Below are 20,182 nucleotides of genomic sequence, written 5' to 3'. Positions count from 1 at the left end.
TTCTACATTAACATTTTATACTTCTTCTGTATCATTGTTTCTCTTCATCTATGTGTTTATACACATGTGTATATATACATATTTTTGGTAAGAATCCTTTGAGAATAAGTTATAGACAATGATTTCCCTTTATCACTAATTACTGGGTAGTTCCTAAAGCAAAGGCCATTTTCCTGTTCAATTACAGTAAGATTACAAAAGTTCGTAAATTAACAGTGATACAACACTACTAATTTTCAGACCTTATTCAAATTTTTCCTTTTGTCCCAATAATGCCCTTTAGAGGGAAAAAAAAAAGTTTTCTTCTGGTACAGGATCCACATTGCATTGAGTTGTTATATCTTCTTAATTCTGGAACAGTTCTTCAGAAAATAGTTTTAAGGTCTTTAAAAATTTTAAGAATACAGGCCAGTTACTTTGCTGCCTGTCCCTCAATTTGGGTCTCTGCTGCTTTTAACAAAGGTTCGCTTCTGTTGGGGAGTTTTAGGTGTGTCCTGCATTAAGACCACAGGTAAAGGGTTCCTCTCTCACAAGGACTATTCCTATTTTTTTTTTTTTTGACTATTCCTATTATAATCGAACCATTTGTAAACGGTGGGTGGACAATAAAATGTGTTTGTATTCATAACTCATCGTTTTTGTATTACATAGTTTGCTCAGTATTCCTGCATTTCACGAGTTTAATTTTTTTTTTACAGTATCTTGATTTCAACAGATTTGTTTGTGAGTAATTAGCAGCTACTCTTTTAAAAAACACTTAAGACTTGAATTACCTATAAACTCCCCTCTTCATAATCTCACCGTTGCAGTCGTGAACTGTGTGGTGGCTCAGAAGACAAACAGCTGCAAAAACGGGTGGGTGTTGTTACTCGCTAAAATCTTTCAACAAATATTTGCGGAGTACTTCGTGGATGTCTAGCTCCGCTCCAAGTCCTCGGAATCAATTCTAGAACAAAGTAAGACAAAAAAAACTCCTGTCTGTGTAGTTGGACGAACTAAAATTCAGATTAAAAAGAATCGGACACTAGGAAACCGACTTCCTTAAAGAGGAAACAGGCAAGGCTCTGAGAAAAGGGGTTAGCTCTGAGGTTCGATCCTAACGCGCCCAACGCCGCCGATCCCCCGGCAAACGCGCAGGTAATCAAGTTCTGCCTTTACCCAAAACGCACTCCTCAGATCCCGACAGCAAAGGCCTCAAAGGAAGGGCCGGGTAGGACTGCCTGAGCAGTTGTAACACTTTCTCAGCAAGTCTCCCGCCCGGTGTGTGTGTGGGGAGGACCGGTTGTTCCCCACCCCCAGCCGCCGCCGCCGCGCTGGAACCCCGCACCAGGCCCCGCGCCCCGCAGGGCCGAGCGCCTGGGAACCGCGCACGGAGAACGCCCCGCGGGCAGGCGGCTCGGAGGAACCGGCTCCTCCAGCGGCCTCGCCCACTGCAATGCAATCTGGGTGGTTTTTCCAGGTCCCTCCCTGCCGTCTTCCGCGCCCAGTCCCTGCCCCCGCGGCGCCTGCGGGCCTGGGAGAGCGCGAGGGGACGCGCGGCCCGGGCGGGGCGAGGCTGCTGCCGCGGAGGCCGCGGAGAGGCTGTGGGCGCCCTTCCGGATCCCGCACCTGAAAGCGCGGGACGCTGGGGCTCCGGCTGCCAACAAGGCTGGTACCCAGCGCCCTCGGAGAGCCCGGCATTCATTCTCCAGCTCTCCCAGGGCGCGCTCTGCCGTTACCTGCGCGGCGACTCTCCACGCGGCCTCGGGCTCCTGAAACCCTCCCACGACCTGCCCTCTCGGTCCGCGCCTCCTCCCGGGCGGCAAAGCCCTATCTCCAGCGTCTCCAGAGCATCCTGAAAGGGGCTCAGATTTGTACCTGGCGCGGGTTACTGTAGTGAATGGAGTACGGTTACCGGTTCTCCGATTATCAATCAAGGGCTGGATACTTGGAGCCGAATGAGTAATATACTTCAGACGGCGTTGTGTTCTCAATAAAAGATCGAGTTCAAACATAAAAACCCAAGGAAACTTCATCTCCAGCGCTTTTCTCTGGAAAACGGCAACAGAACCCACCACACTGCCGTCCGACGAAGGGGCAGGGCGATGGGAGGGGCGCGAAGGTGGGCGCTCGACCTCCAGGCAGGTTTAGCGGGACGAGAGTAGGGAGATCGCTCGGGGAACTTGGCCAAATCGACACAGAAGTACAAAGGCGATGGTACGAGGTAGAGGGCGGGAGATCTGAGCCACGAGCTGGGCAAAAAGCTTAGCTTTGGCTTGATTTAGGAAAACATCTGGTACGGTATTCGATACATTTTATTTAGGGCCAAGGGCAAAGCAAAGGAAGCGGGCCCCTGGACCGGAGGAGGCTGCAGTCTCCAGCGAGCAGCCAGCACCGAACAAGGAGGAGCAATTAAGGGAGCAGTTGAGAGCAAAGGGCGTGGGGGTCACCGGTGCCCGAAAGCGTGCATGAGGCGACCGCGTCATTTGGTGGCCGAGCGTCCAGCCCCCTCCGCCCCCGAGAACCGCGCAACCGCGCGCGGAAGTTTCACTCCACAAGGTGGGCAGCGAGTGACTCGGGAACGGAGGGGCGTGCGCCCCGAGAGGGGGAGGGCCGGCAGGCTTTCGCCGGCTGTTTGCACTTAAAGGTGTGTTGGGCTCGGGAGCGGCTTTTCCGGGGCTTGGCCAGCGCGCCCGCCACCTCCCGGCCGCCGTTGGCCGGTCCCTCCCTCCGCGGTTCGCCCTCCCCGGGCGCCGCGCCCCGGGCAGCTCCGCACCTGGGCCTCACCTCTGTCCTGCTTTCGCCTCCCCGCGCCAGGCCTTTGCGCTTGACCCTTTAGAACCTGCGGCTTCGTTCCCCACAGCCGGCCTTTCTCCAAGCACACTCCCCTCGCCCCCCACAATCTCTCGGGTCCTTCCACACGGGCGACCCGTCCCTCCGCGCCCTCGACGCCTCACCCTTTCCCGGTCCGGCCGCGGCTCCCCCTCTGGGTGGCCGCCGCCTCTTCCCCGCCCCTGGCGTCTCCCCCTCCCCTCCGCAATCAGCCAGCCATTGTCTCCCGCCCCCTCCTCCCCTTCCCCCCCCACCTCCCGCCCCGGGCGGCCTCCTCCCCCCTCTCCTCTGCCACGTCGTGGTTTGAAGGAGCCAATGGGCCAGCGCCGCCAGGTGTCTCTTACCTGCACCACGTGGGGGAGGGGGAGGGGGCGGGCAGGTAGGGCCACATCCCAAAACAGAAAAGCTTTTCAGCCATTGCGCGCCTCCCGGGGGTGCAGCCTCGGCTCCGAGCTTTTTGCATAGACGCACGGGGCCATTGAATACAAAAAGGGCAGGCCTCCTTCGCCCTTCTTCCCACCCCCCTTCCTGCCCAGGGCGTGGAGCTCGGGCCAGGTGAGGGCTCGGGTGGTTGGTTACCGCCTTTTGCACCGGCGGCGGCGAGGTGGAGGAGGAGGGGGGGTGGGTGGGCGCTCTTTCTTTTTTTTTTTTTTTTCCTTCGGAGAGGTTTTAGCACAGGTTTTCCCCTCGTTCTCACGGCCGCCCCACCTCGCCGCCTCCCGACCCCCCTTCTCCCCCTCCCCACCCATCGTCATGACGGCGTCTCCGGATTACTTGGTGGTGCTCTTCGGAATCACGGCTGGGGCCACCGGGGCCAAGTTGGGCTCCGACGAGAAGGAGCTAATCCTGCTCTTATGGAAAGTCGTGGATCTGGCCAACAAGAAGGTATTTCTCCACGGTTTCTGTCCAAGGGATAGGCGTGAGGGCAGAAGCTGGTCCGAGTTGAGAGGAAGTGGGTAAACAACTGCTCTCGTTTGCCCACTTGTGAGGCTGGACCCGAGGTCTGGAGAATCCAAGGAGAAAACCAGACTTCTCTTCCAGCCGCTTTGGAACCAGCCCTTTCAGCCCTCCAAAATCTGGCCCAGGTGGGGAGGCCGGACGCCGCCAAGCTCTGTTCTCCTCCCGGCGGGGGCCACCCGGCGGGGGCGGGGCGGGGTCCCTGGGGGGCCCGAGCGCGGACTTCCAGGGCTTTTTCGGACCTGATCCGGGTGGGGGTGGGGCTGGGGGGCAGGGCTGCGCCGACCTCTCGGCTACCGGAGCCTGGATTCTGGAAGCCGGACCCGCCGGGAGGAGTGGGCCTTCCCCACAGGGGAGCGAGGGAGGAGGAGGGTGAGGATGGAGGTCCCCGCGTTCAGGGAGGGGAAACTGACCCCCTGCTTCTTGTTTGCTTTCTTTCTTTTTTCCCGGAGGTGGGACAGTTGCACGAAGTACTAGTTAGACCGGATCACTTGGAGCTGACGGAGGACTGCAAAGAAGAAACGAAGCTCGACGCCGAGAGCCTGTCCTCGGCGCCGCAGCTGGACCAAGCGCTCCGACAGGTGACAGCGCGGGGCCGCGCCGCCCACCCCATCCGCGGCGTCCGGGTGGCGCGCGTTGGTCCCCGGGGCTGGGTAGCGAGACCCGGGCTGGGAGCCCTCGGTGGACTCTGGGCGGCGAAGGCGCTGTTGCTTGAAGCCTCCCAGCCCCCCGGGGTGGTGGTGGTGATGGTCTAGTCGCTCAGTCGTGTCCGACTCTTGCGACCCCATCGATAGTAGCCTGGCAAAGCTCCTCAGTGCATGGGATTCTCCAGGCCAGAATACTGGAGTGGGTAGCCATTCCCTTCTCCAGGAGATCTTCCCGGCCCAGGGATCGAACCTGGGTCTCCAGCATTGCAGGCGGATTCTTTACCATCTGAGATGGGGAAGCCCAGCCCCCGGAGTCTTTGGGCTAAAACTTGTTAGTTTTCGGGCTGTTTCCTGACTAGCTCCTGGGGCCTGAGATCCGCCGGGTTATTCATCAGTCGTGTGTCGAGCGGAGTTGGAATTCGAGCACCCCCAACCCCAGGCCGAGACCCCGCTGTGGTCTGCGGCTCTGCCCCCGGGGCTGGGGGCGCTGCAGTGCCGGCGGGCAGGCGGGCCTCGCGCGGAGAGCTAGAGGGGGGCCCCCGCTGGGTGAGAACCGGGCGGGCGGGGGGTTGCTGCTTGGTTTCAGGCTCCTGAATTCCCCCAAGGGCCTGGTTTCGGTTCCGTTTACCTCTTTAGTGACCTTGGGCCCAGCGCTGGGAGGGTTTGTGGGCCCGACCAGGTGGGGTTGCCCCTTGGGTGGCCACGAAAGTAGTGGAATCCCCTTAGCTGGAGTTGAGGTGACCTGAAAACCAGGATGCTGACGGGTACTGGACCGCGGCTAGGGCGGGGCGCTGAACACCTGTGCGCAGGTGAGTGTCCAGCGTGCTCCCGGCTTCTGCCCTAGAACAGGAGCTGCTAATTACAGGGGAAAGTTACCATTGCTGGGGTGTGCTACAGGAAACGTGGTACTATGTTTAACAGAGTTCTATGTACCCATTGATCTTGTCTGGTCTCTAAGTCGTGTCCGACTCTTTGCGACCCCATGGACTGTAGCCCACCAGGCTCCTCTGTCCATGGGATTTCCCAGGCAAGAATACTGGAGAGGGTTGTCATTTCCTTCTTCTGGGGATCTTCCCGACCCAGGAATCCAATCTGCGTCTCCTGCATTAGCAGGCGAATTCTTTACCACCGAGACACCAGGGAAGCCTTCTGTATACCCATTGGCCACATTGACTTCAGAAACTGGCATCTTTCTTTAAGTCTAGAGCATCTTAACAGGGGGAAAAAAAAAAAAAACACCAGAGAATGATGTAATCCGAAGGCAATTTGCTGATGAAATGAGACCTCTGACTTAAAAGTCTTGAATGGATTTATTACAAAAATGCAAGGAGGAGGGATGTTGAAGGATGCATTTACTAAATTCTTCTGTGGGTTAACTGAGGATTGATTGGAAAACTCCCTTGACTAAAGGAAGCTGGACCGTTTGGAGGGACTGGGTCCTTGTAATGTTGCCCCCAGTAGTGGTGTTCTTTGCAGCTGTTAGCCGGGTTTTTTTTTCTGGTTTTAAACAAGAGGGCCACTTCTCAGAGTTTGTGAATCCTGCATCCTTTGCATCCCTGGGTGTGTTCTGTTCTTTTCAGTTTAACCAGTCAGTGAGCAATGAACTGAACATTGGGGTAGGAACCTCCTTCTGTCTCTGTACCGACGGGCAGCTTCATGTCAGGCAAATTCTGCATCCTGAGGCTTCTAAGAAGGTAAGCGTGCCGGTTTCGGAAAAAAACGATTAGACCTTAAGGGTGACTGGAGGCTTAAGCAACGGTTTATCCAGTTTTCTCTATTTTAAAAATATGCAAATAAGGAGTTCGTATTTTATGGGTACAGAATTTCAGTTTGAGAAGATGACAAGGGAATGGTGGTGACGGTTCCACAACAATGTGGGTGTACTTAATGCCACTAAATTATACACTTTAAAATCATCAAATAGTAAGTAATGTATTATGTATATTTTACCACAATAAAAAATTTGCAGCACTTTTGTAGAAATATTTGAGGTAACAGTAATTTTGTAGATGCCCTTTGGTGACTTAAAAGTTTTTGTGTATGTTAAGTTTTAGAGGGGCTTGACATTCTCTCTTTCCCAAAGCACATGAGCTGAATTTTTGACATTTAAAGTGGGAAAAACTGTAGTTTAATACGTCGTGATATTCCCATCTGTGTAACAAATGCCTTATCCTAGAAAAGAGGGAGCAAAGAAAAATCTTTCAAATTAGAGTGTAATTCTAATGATTTCATTAAAAAGCTTTGTACTCTTAAGTAACTAGTTAAATGTTAATTATAGCATACTGTGTTTTGTCTGACTTTAAGTAAATGTGCAACTGATTGAATTTTGTATCAAAATAATGGGGTCAGCCTCATCTTTTACCTTTACTCATCTTTCTGGTATGGAAAAAAGTATGAAATGAGAAGGATACTATCTTATGTAGATGTGATTCCCCTTCTCGGGGAGAATACTGAGGGATTGAGAAAAAATAGTACCCATAGACAGCAGACCCAGTGTGACCAATTATTGTTAATGTAGTTGATCTTATCAACTTAATTAGTTAGAGCTGTAACTTTTTATTGTGATAGGCAGATACTGAACTTGAAAAGATGGAAGTAAAATATTTTCCTCAGGAAAGGTAGGTGAGGTAAATCTTGCAATAAAAAGTGTAGACCGGCGATTGATGTCACAAGTGAGCAGTCAGTGCAGACTTTTTCTTTTTACTCCAGTACGGAAAGGAGAGAAATGAATTAAATGGATAATGACAACTTTAAAAGTTTAAAGGAGGAACTCAAGTTCCTGTATCTTGAGAGTTGGATTAAAAACTCCTCTTTTTATAGCACCTTAGTAATTGATGAAAAGAGGAGGGTTTTTTGTTAATTAAGTAAATGCTCAACATAATTGCTATACCCTCAATCCAGAAAAAAGATACATATATGGAAATTTTTTTTTCCCTTCATACTCATATAAGGGATAAAATTAAATTTTTCTCCATTGGGCTGGAGTAAAGCAGCAGTTTTTGTTATTTTAGATGCACTGCTTTGGATGTGAGACAGCCTCCAGAGAAAAATTTTTCCTGAGTAACTTCTGTTAAGATTTTGATAAAACTAAAACCATTAATTTAGCATCATAATGAAAATAATTCTATTCATTATAGAAAAATAAGGACATGGTAAAACAAAATAACCCTTCTAGTCAGAAAACAAAGTGGTTTTTTGAATGTGAACGTAATTGAATGTGTTCTTTCAGATTTTTATAAAAAAGCCTTACTTTTACACGGAGCATTCATACTACATAAACCTTTTAACCTATTTTGAATTTAATATAACATCAATATTTTGTGTAAGCAGTAAAAAAAAAAAAAAATTCACTGTCTTAAATGGATATACCTATTTAAACCAAACTTTTATTGTCGGACTTTTGAGTTATTGTCATTATAAACCGCTTTTAAATAAGCATTTTTGTAGCTAATCTTACAAGATTCACAATTCAAGATTACCTATTTTAAAAACATCACCATGATATACTGATACTTGTTTCAAATATAGCATGAACAAACCACATCTAATAGAATCCAATAAAGGAAATTTAGAGACATTATTGCATAAATATTATGGGTCACAAACATTAAAAAGTCTTTATATCCTTGACTTTATAATGTACAAGTTCCCAGTAAGTGAACATAGACTGTCTTGAAGTTTTAAGACAAATCTCAATTCACTGTAACAAAACTAAACTTTGATAATTATTCAATGAGGATTTTTTTTCTTTCAGAAAAGTGACACAATAGTGTGATATTTGCTCTGACAGTTGAGCTTTGTTTGACTACAAGAGTGATGCTAGTCAATAGGAATCATGTCTTCTTTGCCACTGAGATTTGTGATATATTCTTTTAAGTCTAATTTGAGTTCTCAGGGTTTAGCTAGAATAATAATGGTCTGGAAAACTAATGTGGGACTGTAATTTGGCAGAAAAATAATCCTCTTCAGGTAATCAGGAATTTGCTATGTTCTAATTTTAGTGTGTGGAGTATGCTTTATCAGAACCCAGTATTTTAAGCTATGTTTTAATAGAAAACTAAATTTTGATAAAAACTTTGGATCCCAGGTCTAGACATATATTGTAAACATATGCATATGTATGAAAACTGAGAGGACTAATATCGCTTCCTAAAAATATAGATGGTCTAACAATTGTGGCTAGACAAAGAACATTGTATTATCAGACAGGAAATATAAAGTATAGTAGCCTAAATGTTTTGTAGCTTTAGAACTGTTTTAGAAGAATACATAGTGGAGCACACATGTATAATCCATTGCCTTAAAATAAAATGAATTATTTTTGCATGACACTTTTTTATAGGATGTAATACTTTAACAGCAAATGAAGACATTCTAATGTTTAAATTAAAAAAAAAATTTTTTTAATTGTGGTAAAATATAATTACATTCAGTTCTTAGGTTCCTAATTGTTAGGGAATTACTGAACTAAATGTGTCTAGTTAACAGTATCTACCTTGTCCTTCCTCAGAATGTATTATTGCCTGAATGCTTCTATTCCTTCTTTGATCTTCGAAAAGAATTCAAGAAGTGTTGCCCTGGTTCACCTGATATTGATAAACTGGATGTTGCAGCAATGACAGAGTGTATCCTTTAAGTAATGACTCAGCAATCATTTGAGAAGACAGCTCTAGGAAAATATGGCAATTCAAGAAACTTTAAAACATTGTATGAAAATTCACTTGTCCAAAATTTGTCTATTGTGCTAGGGGAAAACGGTACAATCAAAGTAGTTGTAATTGACTGAATCGGAATGATGATCTACATGGCTTTAGACATTGATATTTGTGAGGTGAACACATAAAATAGAATTCAGTTTTGGATTATAGGAGTGGCTTGATTTTGTTTTTTCAGTTGATGAATTGATGAATGTGAAAAACAGAATTTTTTTGCCAATTCTAAGGCCACTTAGTCTTGATTATCTTGGTTTTGGTGTTTATTTCTGCTGCTTTTGAATGGATAAGGGTGTTTTGGTTTTTTTTTTTAATTGTGGATGTATACTCTTTACAAACAGCTGTTCATCATTGGCACCGCTTTTAATCTGTTTTTCAAATACATGTAGATTGTGGTGGTTACTATAACCTATCTGTTGAGATGATAAAATGAGGTTGAGATTTTACCCCAAATTATTTCATTACCGAGCTAATATATCTGATGCATCATGTACTGTAAAAGTAAATTTTATAATCACAAATCTTGTCATGAATGACCCATCATCTTTCATACAGTAAGTCTTTAAAGTGCTAACTAATAAGCAATTATGTGCTAACTATCAGATGTAACACTGAGTAATAGAGTTGTTGGGGACCCACCCAAAGCCACTATGAGAATCATCATGAAGTCAGATTCAAGTTATTTTCAGGAACTTGGAAGTTACAGATGGTTATTCTTAAACTTTATCATTCTTTTTCAGGAGCTAAAGTCTGATTTTTGTTTCAAAATTTCTTGATGAAAAAGATGGTTTGGATATTTTTCCTAAAGATTTGTAAGCAGATCAAACTCATTTATTTGCTTGCTTGGAATTAGATAGCTAGAATTTTGGTGTAACTGATTAGCTGCTCAGGTGATAAAGAATCTGCCTGCCATGCAGGAGACCTGGGTTCAATCCCTGGGTTGGGAAGATCCCCTGGAGGAGGGAATGGCTACCTACTCCAATATTCTTGGCCTGGAGAATTCTATGGACAGAGGAGCCTGGCGGGCTATGGTCCATGGGGTCGCAAAGAGTAGGACACGACTGAGGGACCTTGACTAAGTTACTGGTTTACCTCCCAGAAGTTCTGGGAGAAGGATAGAATAAGCTCATTTGAAGGAATTCTAAACAAGAGTTTTCATTAGAAGGTTGGGACAGTAGGAAAACATTTGTTATGTGATTTGTTAGTTAGAATGCTGTATTAGTTAGCTCAGGCTGCCATAACAAATACCCTAGACTGGTGGTTTATTACCAACAGAAATTTATTTTCTCACAGTTCTGGAGTGTGGGAAGTCCCAAATTAGGGTGCCATCATGGTTCACCTCTGGTGAGGACTCTTTCTGGCTTTCAGATAGCTGCCTCCTCCTTGCGTCTCACAGTGGGGTGGGGTGGGGGCCTGGCACAGCTAGGAATGAGGTGGTTCTTTCCTTTTTTTATAAGGCTGGAGGCCTTTCCTTGTGGCTTCATTTAACCTTAATTATCTCCTAAATCTATCCCCAGATAGTCACATTTAGCAGCTAGGGCTTCAACACATGAAGTTTGGGGAGGGACACAATTCCATTGACAGCAAATGCTAAACCATTTAATGTGCTGGTACAAAATAAAGAATCAAAAACTTTTGCAAAGTATTAATAGATAGTGGAGGGAAAGTATAATAGAAAAAGATAATTTGAATAGGAAAGGCAGTGTTCAGGTTTATTCCTGATCACCCAGTTTTCTCTATTAGCAAAGAAAATCTTTGTCTAGTAATAAGTCAGATATTAGTAAAAATTTGCATAACTACAAACAAGAGGTTCTTACATTTAGATATTCTGTTTTTTTTTCCAATGTGTTTTCAGTTCAGAGATAACTTGTTAAAAGCTTACCCATTTTTTCACCTTGGTTTCTTAAGAGCTTAGCATATATAAGATTTGGGGTATTAGTAAACATCGTCAGTATGGTAATCTGGGCTTTTCACTTGCTCTGTGCTATATTATCTGGGCTTCCCTGGTGGCTCAGATGGTAAAGAATCTGCCTGCAATGCAGAAAACCTGGGCTCAATTCTTGGATTGGGATGATTCCCTGGAGAAGGGAATGGCTACCCACTCCAGTATTCTTACCTGGAGAGCTCCGTGGACAGAGGAGCCTGCTGAGCTACAGTTCATGGGTTGCAAAGCGTCAGACACCACTGAGCAACTAACACTTCCACTTTTCACTTCATTCTGTATTACCTACATTATGCTCTGTACGCGCGTGTTAAAATTACTATTACCTTTATATAATTTTTGTATTATCTGACCTTTAGGTAAATGGGTAATATGCTATGCTGACTATTTTTTTTCTGTCATTCCTTTTCATTCTAGTTCCATAACTATTTGTTGACAGTTTTGTGGGGTTTTTTCCCCCAAATACCGTAGAACTGAAAATCGGAAATATTTGACTGCAGGAAACAGGTGAATTATGAATAAAGCTAAGTTAGGCTCCATTTCAGGCATGTGTGTGTGCTGTTGTGTCAGACCCTTTTGCGACCCCATAGCCTGTAGCCTGCCAGGCTCCTCTGTCCCTGGAATTTTCCAGGCAAACATACTAGAGAGGTGACCATTTCCTACTCCAGGGGAATCTTTCTGACCTATGGATCAAACCCCAGCCTCCTGCATTGGCAGGTGGTTTCTTTTCCACTGAGCTCCCTGGGAAGTCCTCTAGTTCCTCAACCACAGATCAAACCTAGGAGTGTGGAGTCTTGGCCACTGGGCCACCAGGGAAAGTTCCTCAAGCCTCACTTTTGCTTATGGTATTTCCCAGTGAAAGCTTTGTGAACCCTGGATGTAAATAAAGCAGTATGACTGCTTTTAAAAGAAAAGGTTTAGGCATTTCTTGTATGCAGTCCTGGTTCTTACATTAGCACTTATTTTCCTCTTTTGTCTTTGTGTTGGTTCTAAAACTGCTGCTGGGGTTAATATTGAGCCTCTCTGAGTTATTCCAACTGCAATTTTGTTACCTGCTTTTTTGAGTTACACAGTCCTACTTAGCAAGTGAACTATGGCTGGCATTTTGTAATCAGGTGAAGTGGTAAGGGCGTAATGATAGGAATTGGGGCCCATGTAACTTTTTTTTAAGGAAGAAATTTAGCATAGATCCCTTGGGGGAAATGAATTCTACTTGTCCCCTGCTGAAAGTCCATTTTGATTATGAGGCTGTTTGTGTGACTTACCTGTTTTTTTAAGAGCAAACCTGTTTCTCCCACAATGTTGCGTGGAATTACTTCCTCCTGGTTTCTTAACCTATTTGTTTGTTAGCTTTGTTATCCATGTGCTGATTTATTCTCCTTAATCAAGACCTTTACCACTGTTTATTTCATTTTACCAAGCCTTTACTGAGAACTCATTTTAAATGAAGTATGGCCTTATCCAGAGAGCACATGAAAGTAGAGAACTGTTCTTTGGGAGTTTATTATTTATCCCAGTAATAGCCTCCCAAGCACCCAGTGGAGGAAGTATTGCCCCCTTTTTATAGCTAGGGAAACTGAGGCTTTGAGGTTTTGTCTTGAGTTAGAAATGGCAACATTTGAACCTGAGTCTGATTGCAAACATCCTGCTTGTTAACTAGGGGATAAAATTCTAGAATTTGTAAAGATAATTTGAGCATGGGGTTGCCTATTTAAACAGATTATCTCCCTTATAAATTTATATTGTTTCCTGAGACTATAATATTTAGGGGGAAAGGGAAGTTAATTTTGTAAAATTTCGACCCAGTTGTAGGGTAGTGCATCCATATATGCTATTTGACATTATTACCAAATGCCATTTCACTAGTGCAGCTTTACAATATCACGGTAAAAAAAAAAAAAAAAGTCTCTAAACCACTCTTGTCTGTTCATCCTAGTGTCAGTAGGAGTGTGCTGTGTGTTGGTTTCACCACTTCGTGACAGGGGTAAACAATACATGTTTGTGTGGGCGTGCTACTGACACGGCAACAGTGGCCTATTTTTCCCATGTATTAAAGACGGACACAATAGCCTTACTGGCAGAGTGGTAAGAACACAAGCTCTGGGGGTGAATTTACTGGACCTTTCAGCCTCAGTTTCCCCATCGTGAAATGGGCGTAACTATTGTAAGGAATAATGTGGTTCATGCAACCACTCAACCACTGCCTTCCCTACCGTGCACTCTCCCGTGTAGACTGGGTTGTTGAGTGTCATGGAGAAAGAAAGCCAGCTGCCGATGACTCTGAAAGGACTTCCTTATTGATTTAAGACCTTATCTAAACTATTTTACACCTAAGTTTTTTCTAACCTTGTGTGAGAGACTGGGTATAGACCTTTTAACATGTCAGCTACATGTTAGTACAGGTAAACTTAAGGGTTAATTTAGCTTCGCCATTGTAAAATTGTGTGAATGTGGTTCATTCTGCGCTTATGTGCTTGTTTTTATATTTATTTTTAATTGATTGGTTTGCAATATTGATTTCTGTCATACGTCAACATGAATAGGTGTACATGCATCTCCTCTCTCTTGAGTCTCCCTCCCACCCATTCTCACCCCTCTAGGTTATCACAGAGCCCCAGTCTGAGTTCCCAGCAAATTCCCATGGGCTCTGTATTTCCTTATGTTAATGTGTGTGCAGCCATGCTCCTCTTTCCATTTCTCTCTCCCTCTCCTCCCCCACCCTCTGTCCATAAGTCTGTTCTCTTGTCTGTATATCCGCTGTTGCTCTTTGAACAGATTCGTCAGTACCATCCTTTTAGATTCCATATATATGCATTAATATATGATATTTGTTTTCTTGATTTCACTCTGTATAATAGGCTCTAGGTTCCTCCACCTCATTAGAACTGACTGAAGTACATTCCTTTTTTTGGCTGAGTAATATTCTCTTGTATATATGTACCACAGCTTCTTTATCCATTCATCTGGCTATGGACATCTAGGTTGCTTCCATGTTCTAGCTATCGTTAACAGTGCTGCAGTGAACGTTGGAATATACGTGTGTTTTTCAACTTTGGTTTCTTCAGAGTATGTGCCTAGAAGTGGTATTGCTGGGTAATATGGTGGCTTATTTGGTTTTTTATTTTAAAAAATGTTGTTTTGGTTTCACTGGGTCTTTGTTGCTGCCAGAAGTCTTTCTCTAGTTGCAGTGTCTGGACTTCTCATTCTGGTCGCTTCTCTTGTTAGAGTGTGGCCTCTGGAACACAGGCTTGGTAGAGGCTTGGGGGCTTAGTTACTCCGAGGCATGTGGCATCTTCCCGGAGCAGAACCCGCGTCCCCTGCATTGGCAGGCAGATTCTTAACCACTGGAGTGCCGGGGAAGTCCACTTGTTTGTTACAGTTAGTTGAACTGGATCTTTGTGGTCGCACACACCTTCACTGCCCTTCTTAAAAAAACAGAGGCAGATGCTGAATCCTCCCTGGTATCTTTTTGTATATGAAAGAGATTTAAAATATAACCAAGATAAGCCGGGTTACTAGTTGACCTTGTTAGCTGGAGTGGAGAAGAAATTATCTTTGGTAACACACAGCCATCATGTGAGCCAAATCGGCCAGTAGTCTGGTTTGTGGTGTGTAGTAAGTTAACATGACTAGAAATTCTTTTTTGTGTGTGTGTGTGTGTGACTAGAAATTCTGTATATTCTTGGCCAGCACTCAGAGTTGTTATGTTAATTTTATGTGATTTATTTTGATTACAAAATAGTTTACTTTTAAAATGTGAGTTTGGGAATTCTAGGAGAGTTGTTTTGTTGTAGAAGGCTTTGGAAAACATTATCATGCAGTCTCTCCTAATTTGTTTATCCCATATGAATATCTTTTTCTAAGGTAGTAAGTTTTCTTTTATTTTGCATTGGCCCCCACTTGCAGCTTATTTCTTCGGAGGTATAATTGACTTGTCAGTTCTGTGCTTTTGTTAATAATACCTCCTGAAGTAGTAGTTGTTAGGATGAATCTCATTTTCCCCTCACTCTTAGAAAGTGTAGGCTTCGGTGGAAAAGTTAAAACTATGGATATATGTTCCCCCGCATTTATTATAAAAAAAGTTTTTGCTGCTTTGAATCTTAGTTACATTCTTTTATAGTGGCATTCTTATTTGATTCTTTCAAAGCTTACTTTATAGCAGATTATGTATACAAACCTGTTTCATTTTTTTATTTTATTTTTGGCCACTCAGCGTGGCTTGAGGGATCTTAGTTCCCTGACCAGGGATGGAACTGTGCCCCCTGCAGTGGAAGCACAGAGTCCTGTCCACTGGACTGCCAGAGAATTCCCTAGAACCTGTTTTTTGAATTATGCAACTCATATAAGGGTAATTTATCACTTTCCCCTTTTTCCTTCACATAATTGTAGGAAATTCAGTTCTTATTTGGAGCATTGTTTCAACTTTTTTGTGTTGTCTTTTATACTTGCTATTCCTTTGTTCCTTTAAGACAGGAATTTTATTGAAAAATGTCTGTCTGGCAATATAGGCAGCCCTGTTAGACTATAAAAAAAGGAAAACAGTAGAAGGGAAGAAGCAAACTTGTCTTTGGCGAGAGGTGGGGGGCTGCTGTTTAATGGTAATGAAAAATGGCTTTGAATTGGAATTTTCAATTGTGATGCAATTTTAACATAGTTTAAATTTAGTTGCTCCACAGTGCCTTTGTTTTATATGTGTGCTTTCTCCTTGAAACTAAAAACTTGTTTTAAAAAGATGGCTGTTTACCAGGGAAAATTGAGTGTCCTGAAACGAAATGGGTCGCTTTTCAGGCCACGAGAAAAGGGAACTTCTTTTGAATGGATCAGTTGATATTGATGTGTTCTGAAAAGTTTCTCTCTGAATTCTGCCTTCAGAGAGTGTAAGTATGGGTTAAGTCCTGAAATCTGTTTCACCGACGTGGCACCCTCTGTTCAACTACCAATGAGGCCTCCGGCTGTGTCCGAGTTCTGTGTAAACGCAGCCCTTGGCTCAGTTGCAGCCTGGAACGCTCATTTTGTTCCCACTTGTCTGGCTTTACCCTTCTGCGTCTCCTCTCGGCGTGTCTCACTGTAGAGCTGGCCAAGCCTGTTGGTGCTGTTGTGGCCGCCTGAGGGCAGGATGACTAAGTTGCATGACGAACCATAAATCAGGAGGCACAGGCTCATCTTTCCTTCCCTCAAGATCAGACGCTTAGCAGGTCATTCAGTATATAATTATGAATTGATAGGAGAAAGAATCGGTACTAAACTCTCCTGTGTGTGTTGTTCATGTTACATTCTGGTAAGAATTACTCAAAACTGAATGAATCTTCTGAAGAGAGTGGTGTGGGTGATGGGTGGTTTGGGCATGCAGGAGGTTGGGTGACTTTTAAAAGTTGCTAGGAGCTCAGAGCTGCTGATCTTACTGGTGTGTGAAGACTTGAAGGGAAACATGTTGGGACCTGTTATGTGGAACCAGGTTAGCCAAATGTCTACAACACAGTCTTAATTCAAAAAGTCGAGTTCAGTAAAATAGTTCTTCAGGTGCAGATCCATTCTACACAAACAGGGTACTTCACGTTGTTACTTCTGATCCATCTTTTTCACTTGGCTTTCATATATTTATGTGCTAATTATTATTTTATTACATGCATTATTCCAAAAGTAGTTTCCATAGGTTGGTTTTAGAGTTAAACCAGATAGAATGCCTTCTTGGCTTGAGTACAACTGAGAGGATGTCTGCTTACGTGTAATCCGTGTATTCTCAGGTTCAGACTATTTCAGACGGGATCATGACCCATGCTAGAGAATTTAGTCACTTGGGTCTCTTTTCTGTTCATTGGTTTTCAAACTTTTAATTTCGTATTGGAGTATAGCCAATCAACAGTGTTGTGGTAGTTTCAGGTAGACAGTGAAGGGACTCAGCCATACGTACACGTGTCATACATACATTTAGAAAGCTTCTCACAAATGGTTGCTTAGAACAAACAGAGCTGCTTATCTCGGGGTGGCGAATTGCAAACACATAGTCAGATCAGAACTGTATGATAATTCCAGCTCCATTACCTACCAGCTGGGGAACTTGAGTGAGTTACAGAACTTCTCTCCATCCTAGTTTCATCATCTGTTTGGTTTCACTGTTATCCACCTGGCAGGGCTACTGCATAAGTATAGGAGGAAATAGTGTTTGGCACAGAATGGTGTGTAATAAATATCACCATTTATGTCAGTAGAATCTTAAAAGTTAATAGGTGCTGTGGTAGATGGAAAGAGATCAGAGGAAAGGGAACCTGTGCTCAGGAAGTGCAAAGTAGAGTTGACGAGAGTCATATTAATATTGTATAGAAATACTATCTAATCAACTCAGATTGATGGTTGTGACCTCAAGCAGTTAGGGAAGGCTTTGGTGCTGAGTGGGAGTGACCCATGGTCTAATTTGGTTAAGGGATTATGAAGATAAGAGGATTTTAAAGGGGAGTTACCTGAGCAGAGGTGAGAAGGCTTATGCCTCTTGTCATTTACAGAAGAGAAAAAACTGGTTTGAATGGAGCATACTCTCCCCATGCAGTTCCTTCAAAGTTTAATTTCCCCCCAAGATTCTGTTTTGGGATAGAAAGTTATAATGTGGCAAATATTTCTGTAGCATTCTCTATTTTTGGCAATTTTATTCTTCCAAATCAGAAGTTAGCAATCCTATTCACTATAGGGCTAGAGAATCAATGTTTTAGATTTTGCAGGCCACATACAATCGCTTCTCATTTGTTCTATACAATCCTTTTAAAAACAGGAAAGCCATACTTTTCTCTGGGCTGCCCAAAAATTGAGTGAGGGTCAAGGGTTGCCTTATGCTGTGTTTTCATCCATGTTCCTTAAGGTGTAGGGTGTGTGTCTATGTGTCTCTCCTGATCGGAGTTTTGCCAAAGCATCAAATTGCCTTATGCAGTGTTTCCTTGGTCAGATATCTTCAAACTTTCTGTCCAGTAATGATCTCCTACATGTAAAACTTTTCTCTGAATCTGTAGTAAGGGGTTAAGTTGCCACTCTTTGGAGCTGTTAGCTTTTAATGGTGTTTCTTAACCTGGGCTAGATTTTGCCCACTTGGAGACACTTGGCAAAGATCTGGAGACTTTTTTTGGGGGTGAGAGGAGACATTTTTAATTGTTAAAACTAGTAGTAGGTAGAGGTTAGCATGGTACTAAAAATCCTATAGTACACAAGACACCACCCCCACTCCCAACAAAGATTTATCTGCCCTACATGCCACTGATGCTGAGGTTGAGAAACCTTGCCTTTATGATGGATGGGATTGGTCTCTGTTTCTTGGATATCCTTCTCTGTACTTCATTGTAGGCCCTTACAAGAGGGAAAGTGTTACAAGAATTGCAGGGTTCTAGACGATTGGTGGCATAGTTTACATGATACATTATGGCTAGTCACAGCTCTTAGTTCTGTAAAGGCCCTTAAAGTCCCTCCCATCTCCCCAGAAAACTTAGGGCAATTGTCTTCCTAAAGCATCTTCATCTTTTGGCTCCAGTTTTTCTGTCCTGTCATTACATTCTTTGAAAATGGCTCTGAATTCATAAATACAGTATAGTCTTCCAATGATAATCATTTTTTTAAAAGCTTCTATTTTGTATTGGGGCATAGACAATGTTATGATAGTTTCAGGTAGCAGGGAAGGGACTCAGTCATACATAGACATGGATCCATTCTTCCCCAAACTGCCCTCCCATCCAGCTTCCACATAACATGGAGCAGAATTCCCTATGCTATACAGTATGTCCTTGTTGGTTATCCATTTAAAATATAGTAGTGTGTCCAGGGAACTGTAAGTTCATTCTCTAAGTGTGTGAGTCTTTTCTGTTTGGTAAGTTCATTTGTATCGTTTCTGTTTAGATTCTGCATATAAGGGATATCACACTATTTCTCCTTCCTCTGACTTCATTCAGTATGACAGTCTCTAGGCCCATCCATGTTGCTGCAAATGGCATTATTTCATTCTTTTTAATGGCTGAGTAATACTCCATTGTGTATATGTACCACATCCTCTTTATCCCTTCCTCTGTTAAGGAACATTTAGGCTGCTTCCACGCTATCAGGTTGCTGTTGTCAGCAGTGCTGCAGTGAACATTGGGACACATGTATCCTTTCAGATCATGTTTTTCTTCGAATATACATGCTCAGCGTTTTGACTGAGCACACCCGAGCACGTTCTGTTTTGGCACGTTCTGCACATTCTTCCCCGGTGGTGCTGGTAGTAAAGAACCTGCCTGCCAATGCAGGAGGCAGACTCGGGTTTGATCCCTGGGTTGGGGGGATCCCCTGCAGAAAGGCATGGCAACCCACTCCAGTATTCTCGCCGGGAGAATCCCAGGGACAGAGGAGCCTGGTGGGCTACAATCCATAGGGTCACACAGAGTCAGACTGAGCACGCAGAAGCACGAACATATGCCCAGTTGTGCGATTGCAGGGTCATATGATAGCACTGTTTCTTAGTTTTTTAAGGAGTCTCCCTACTGTTCTCCGTAGTGGCTGTATCAATTTACATTCCCACCAACAGTGTAGGAGGGTTCTTCTCTCTACGCCCTCTCCAGCATTTATTGTTTCTGGATCTTTTTTGATGATACCCATTCTGGCTGGTGTGACGTGATATCTCATTATAGTTTTGTAGTTTTGATTCACATTTCTCCAGCATTAGTGACGTTGAACATCTTTCATGTGTCTCTTGGCCATCTGTATGCCTCCTTTGGTGAAATGTCTATTTCGGTCTTCTGCCCATTTGTTGATTGATTTGTTTGTTTTGATGTTGTTAAGCATCATGAGCTGTTTGTAAATTTTGGAAACTAATCTGTTGACAGTCATATCATGTGCAAATATTTTCTCCCAGTCTGTGGGTTGTCTTTTTGATTTGTTGTTTCTTTTGCTGTGCAAAAGCTTTTGAGTTGAAGTAGGTCCCATTTGCGGAGAAAGCAATGGCACCCCACTCCAGTACTCTTGCCTGGAAAACCCCATGGACGGAGGAGTCTGGTGGGCTGCAGTCCATGGGGTTGCAGAGAGTCGGACATGACTGAGCAACTTCACTTTCACTTTTCACTTTCATGCACTGGAGAAGGAAATGGCAACCCACTCCAGTGTTC

General features: G+C 44.1%; 1 protein-coding gene and 1 long non-coding RNA gene across 5 annotated transcripts in view; one reads left to right on the top strand and one right to left on the bottom strand.

The window, feature by feature from the left end:
• Positions 1–662: 662 nt before the first annotated feature.
• Positions 663–2,924, bottom strand: LOC110124565 (uncharacterized). Its single transcript, XR_002309819.2, has 2 exons — positions 2,767–2,924; positions 663–946 (listed from the first exon to the last, which is right to left on the bottom strand). It is a non-coding gene; the product is annotated as an uncharacterized lncRNA (long non-coding RNA).
• A 529-nt stretch (positions 2,925–3,453) lies between these two features.
• Positions 3,454–20,182, top strand: part of ESRP1 (epithelial splicing regulatory protein 1) — a 57,264-nt gene continuing 40,535 nt past the window's right edge. For 3 of the 4 annotated variants that reach the window (XM_020873154.2, XM_020873157.2, XM_020873156.2), the window contains exons 1-4: positions 3,454–3,696; positions 4,221–4,349; positions 5,996–6,109; positions 8,926–9,040. In XM_020873154.2, coding sequence (XP_020728813.1) covers positions 3,565–3,696; positions 4,221–4,349; positions 5,996–6,109; positions 8,926–9,040 — 490 coding nt within the window. In that variant the 5' untranslated portion in view covers positions 3,454–3,564. The remainder of the gene's footprint in view (positions 3,697–4,220; positions 4,350–5,995; positions 6,110–8,925; positions 9,041–20,182) is intronic. The other variant, XM_020873153.2, reaches the window with a different exon arrangement.

This window comes from Odocoileus virginianus, chromosome 15 (genome assembly GCF_023699985.2).
Source record: "Odocoileus virginianus isolate 20LAN1187 ecotype Illinois chromosome 15, Ovbor_1.2, whole genome shotgun sequence".
NCBI classification, from domain to species: domain Eukaryota; kingdom Metazoa; phylum Chordata; class Mammalia; order Artiodactyla; family Cervidae; genus Odocoileus; species Odocoileus virginianus.
Note: the sequence above shows the minus strand (reverse complement) of the source record. Positions and strands in the feature narration are given on the sequence as shown.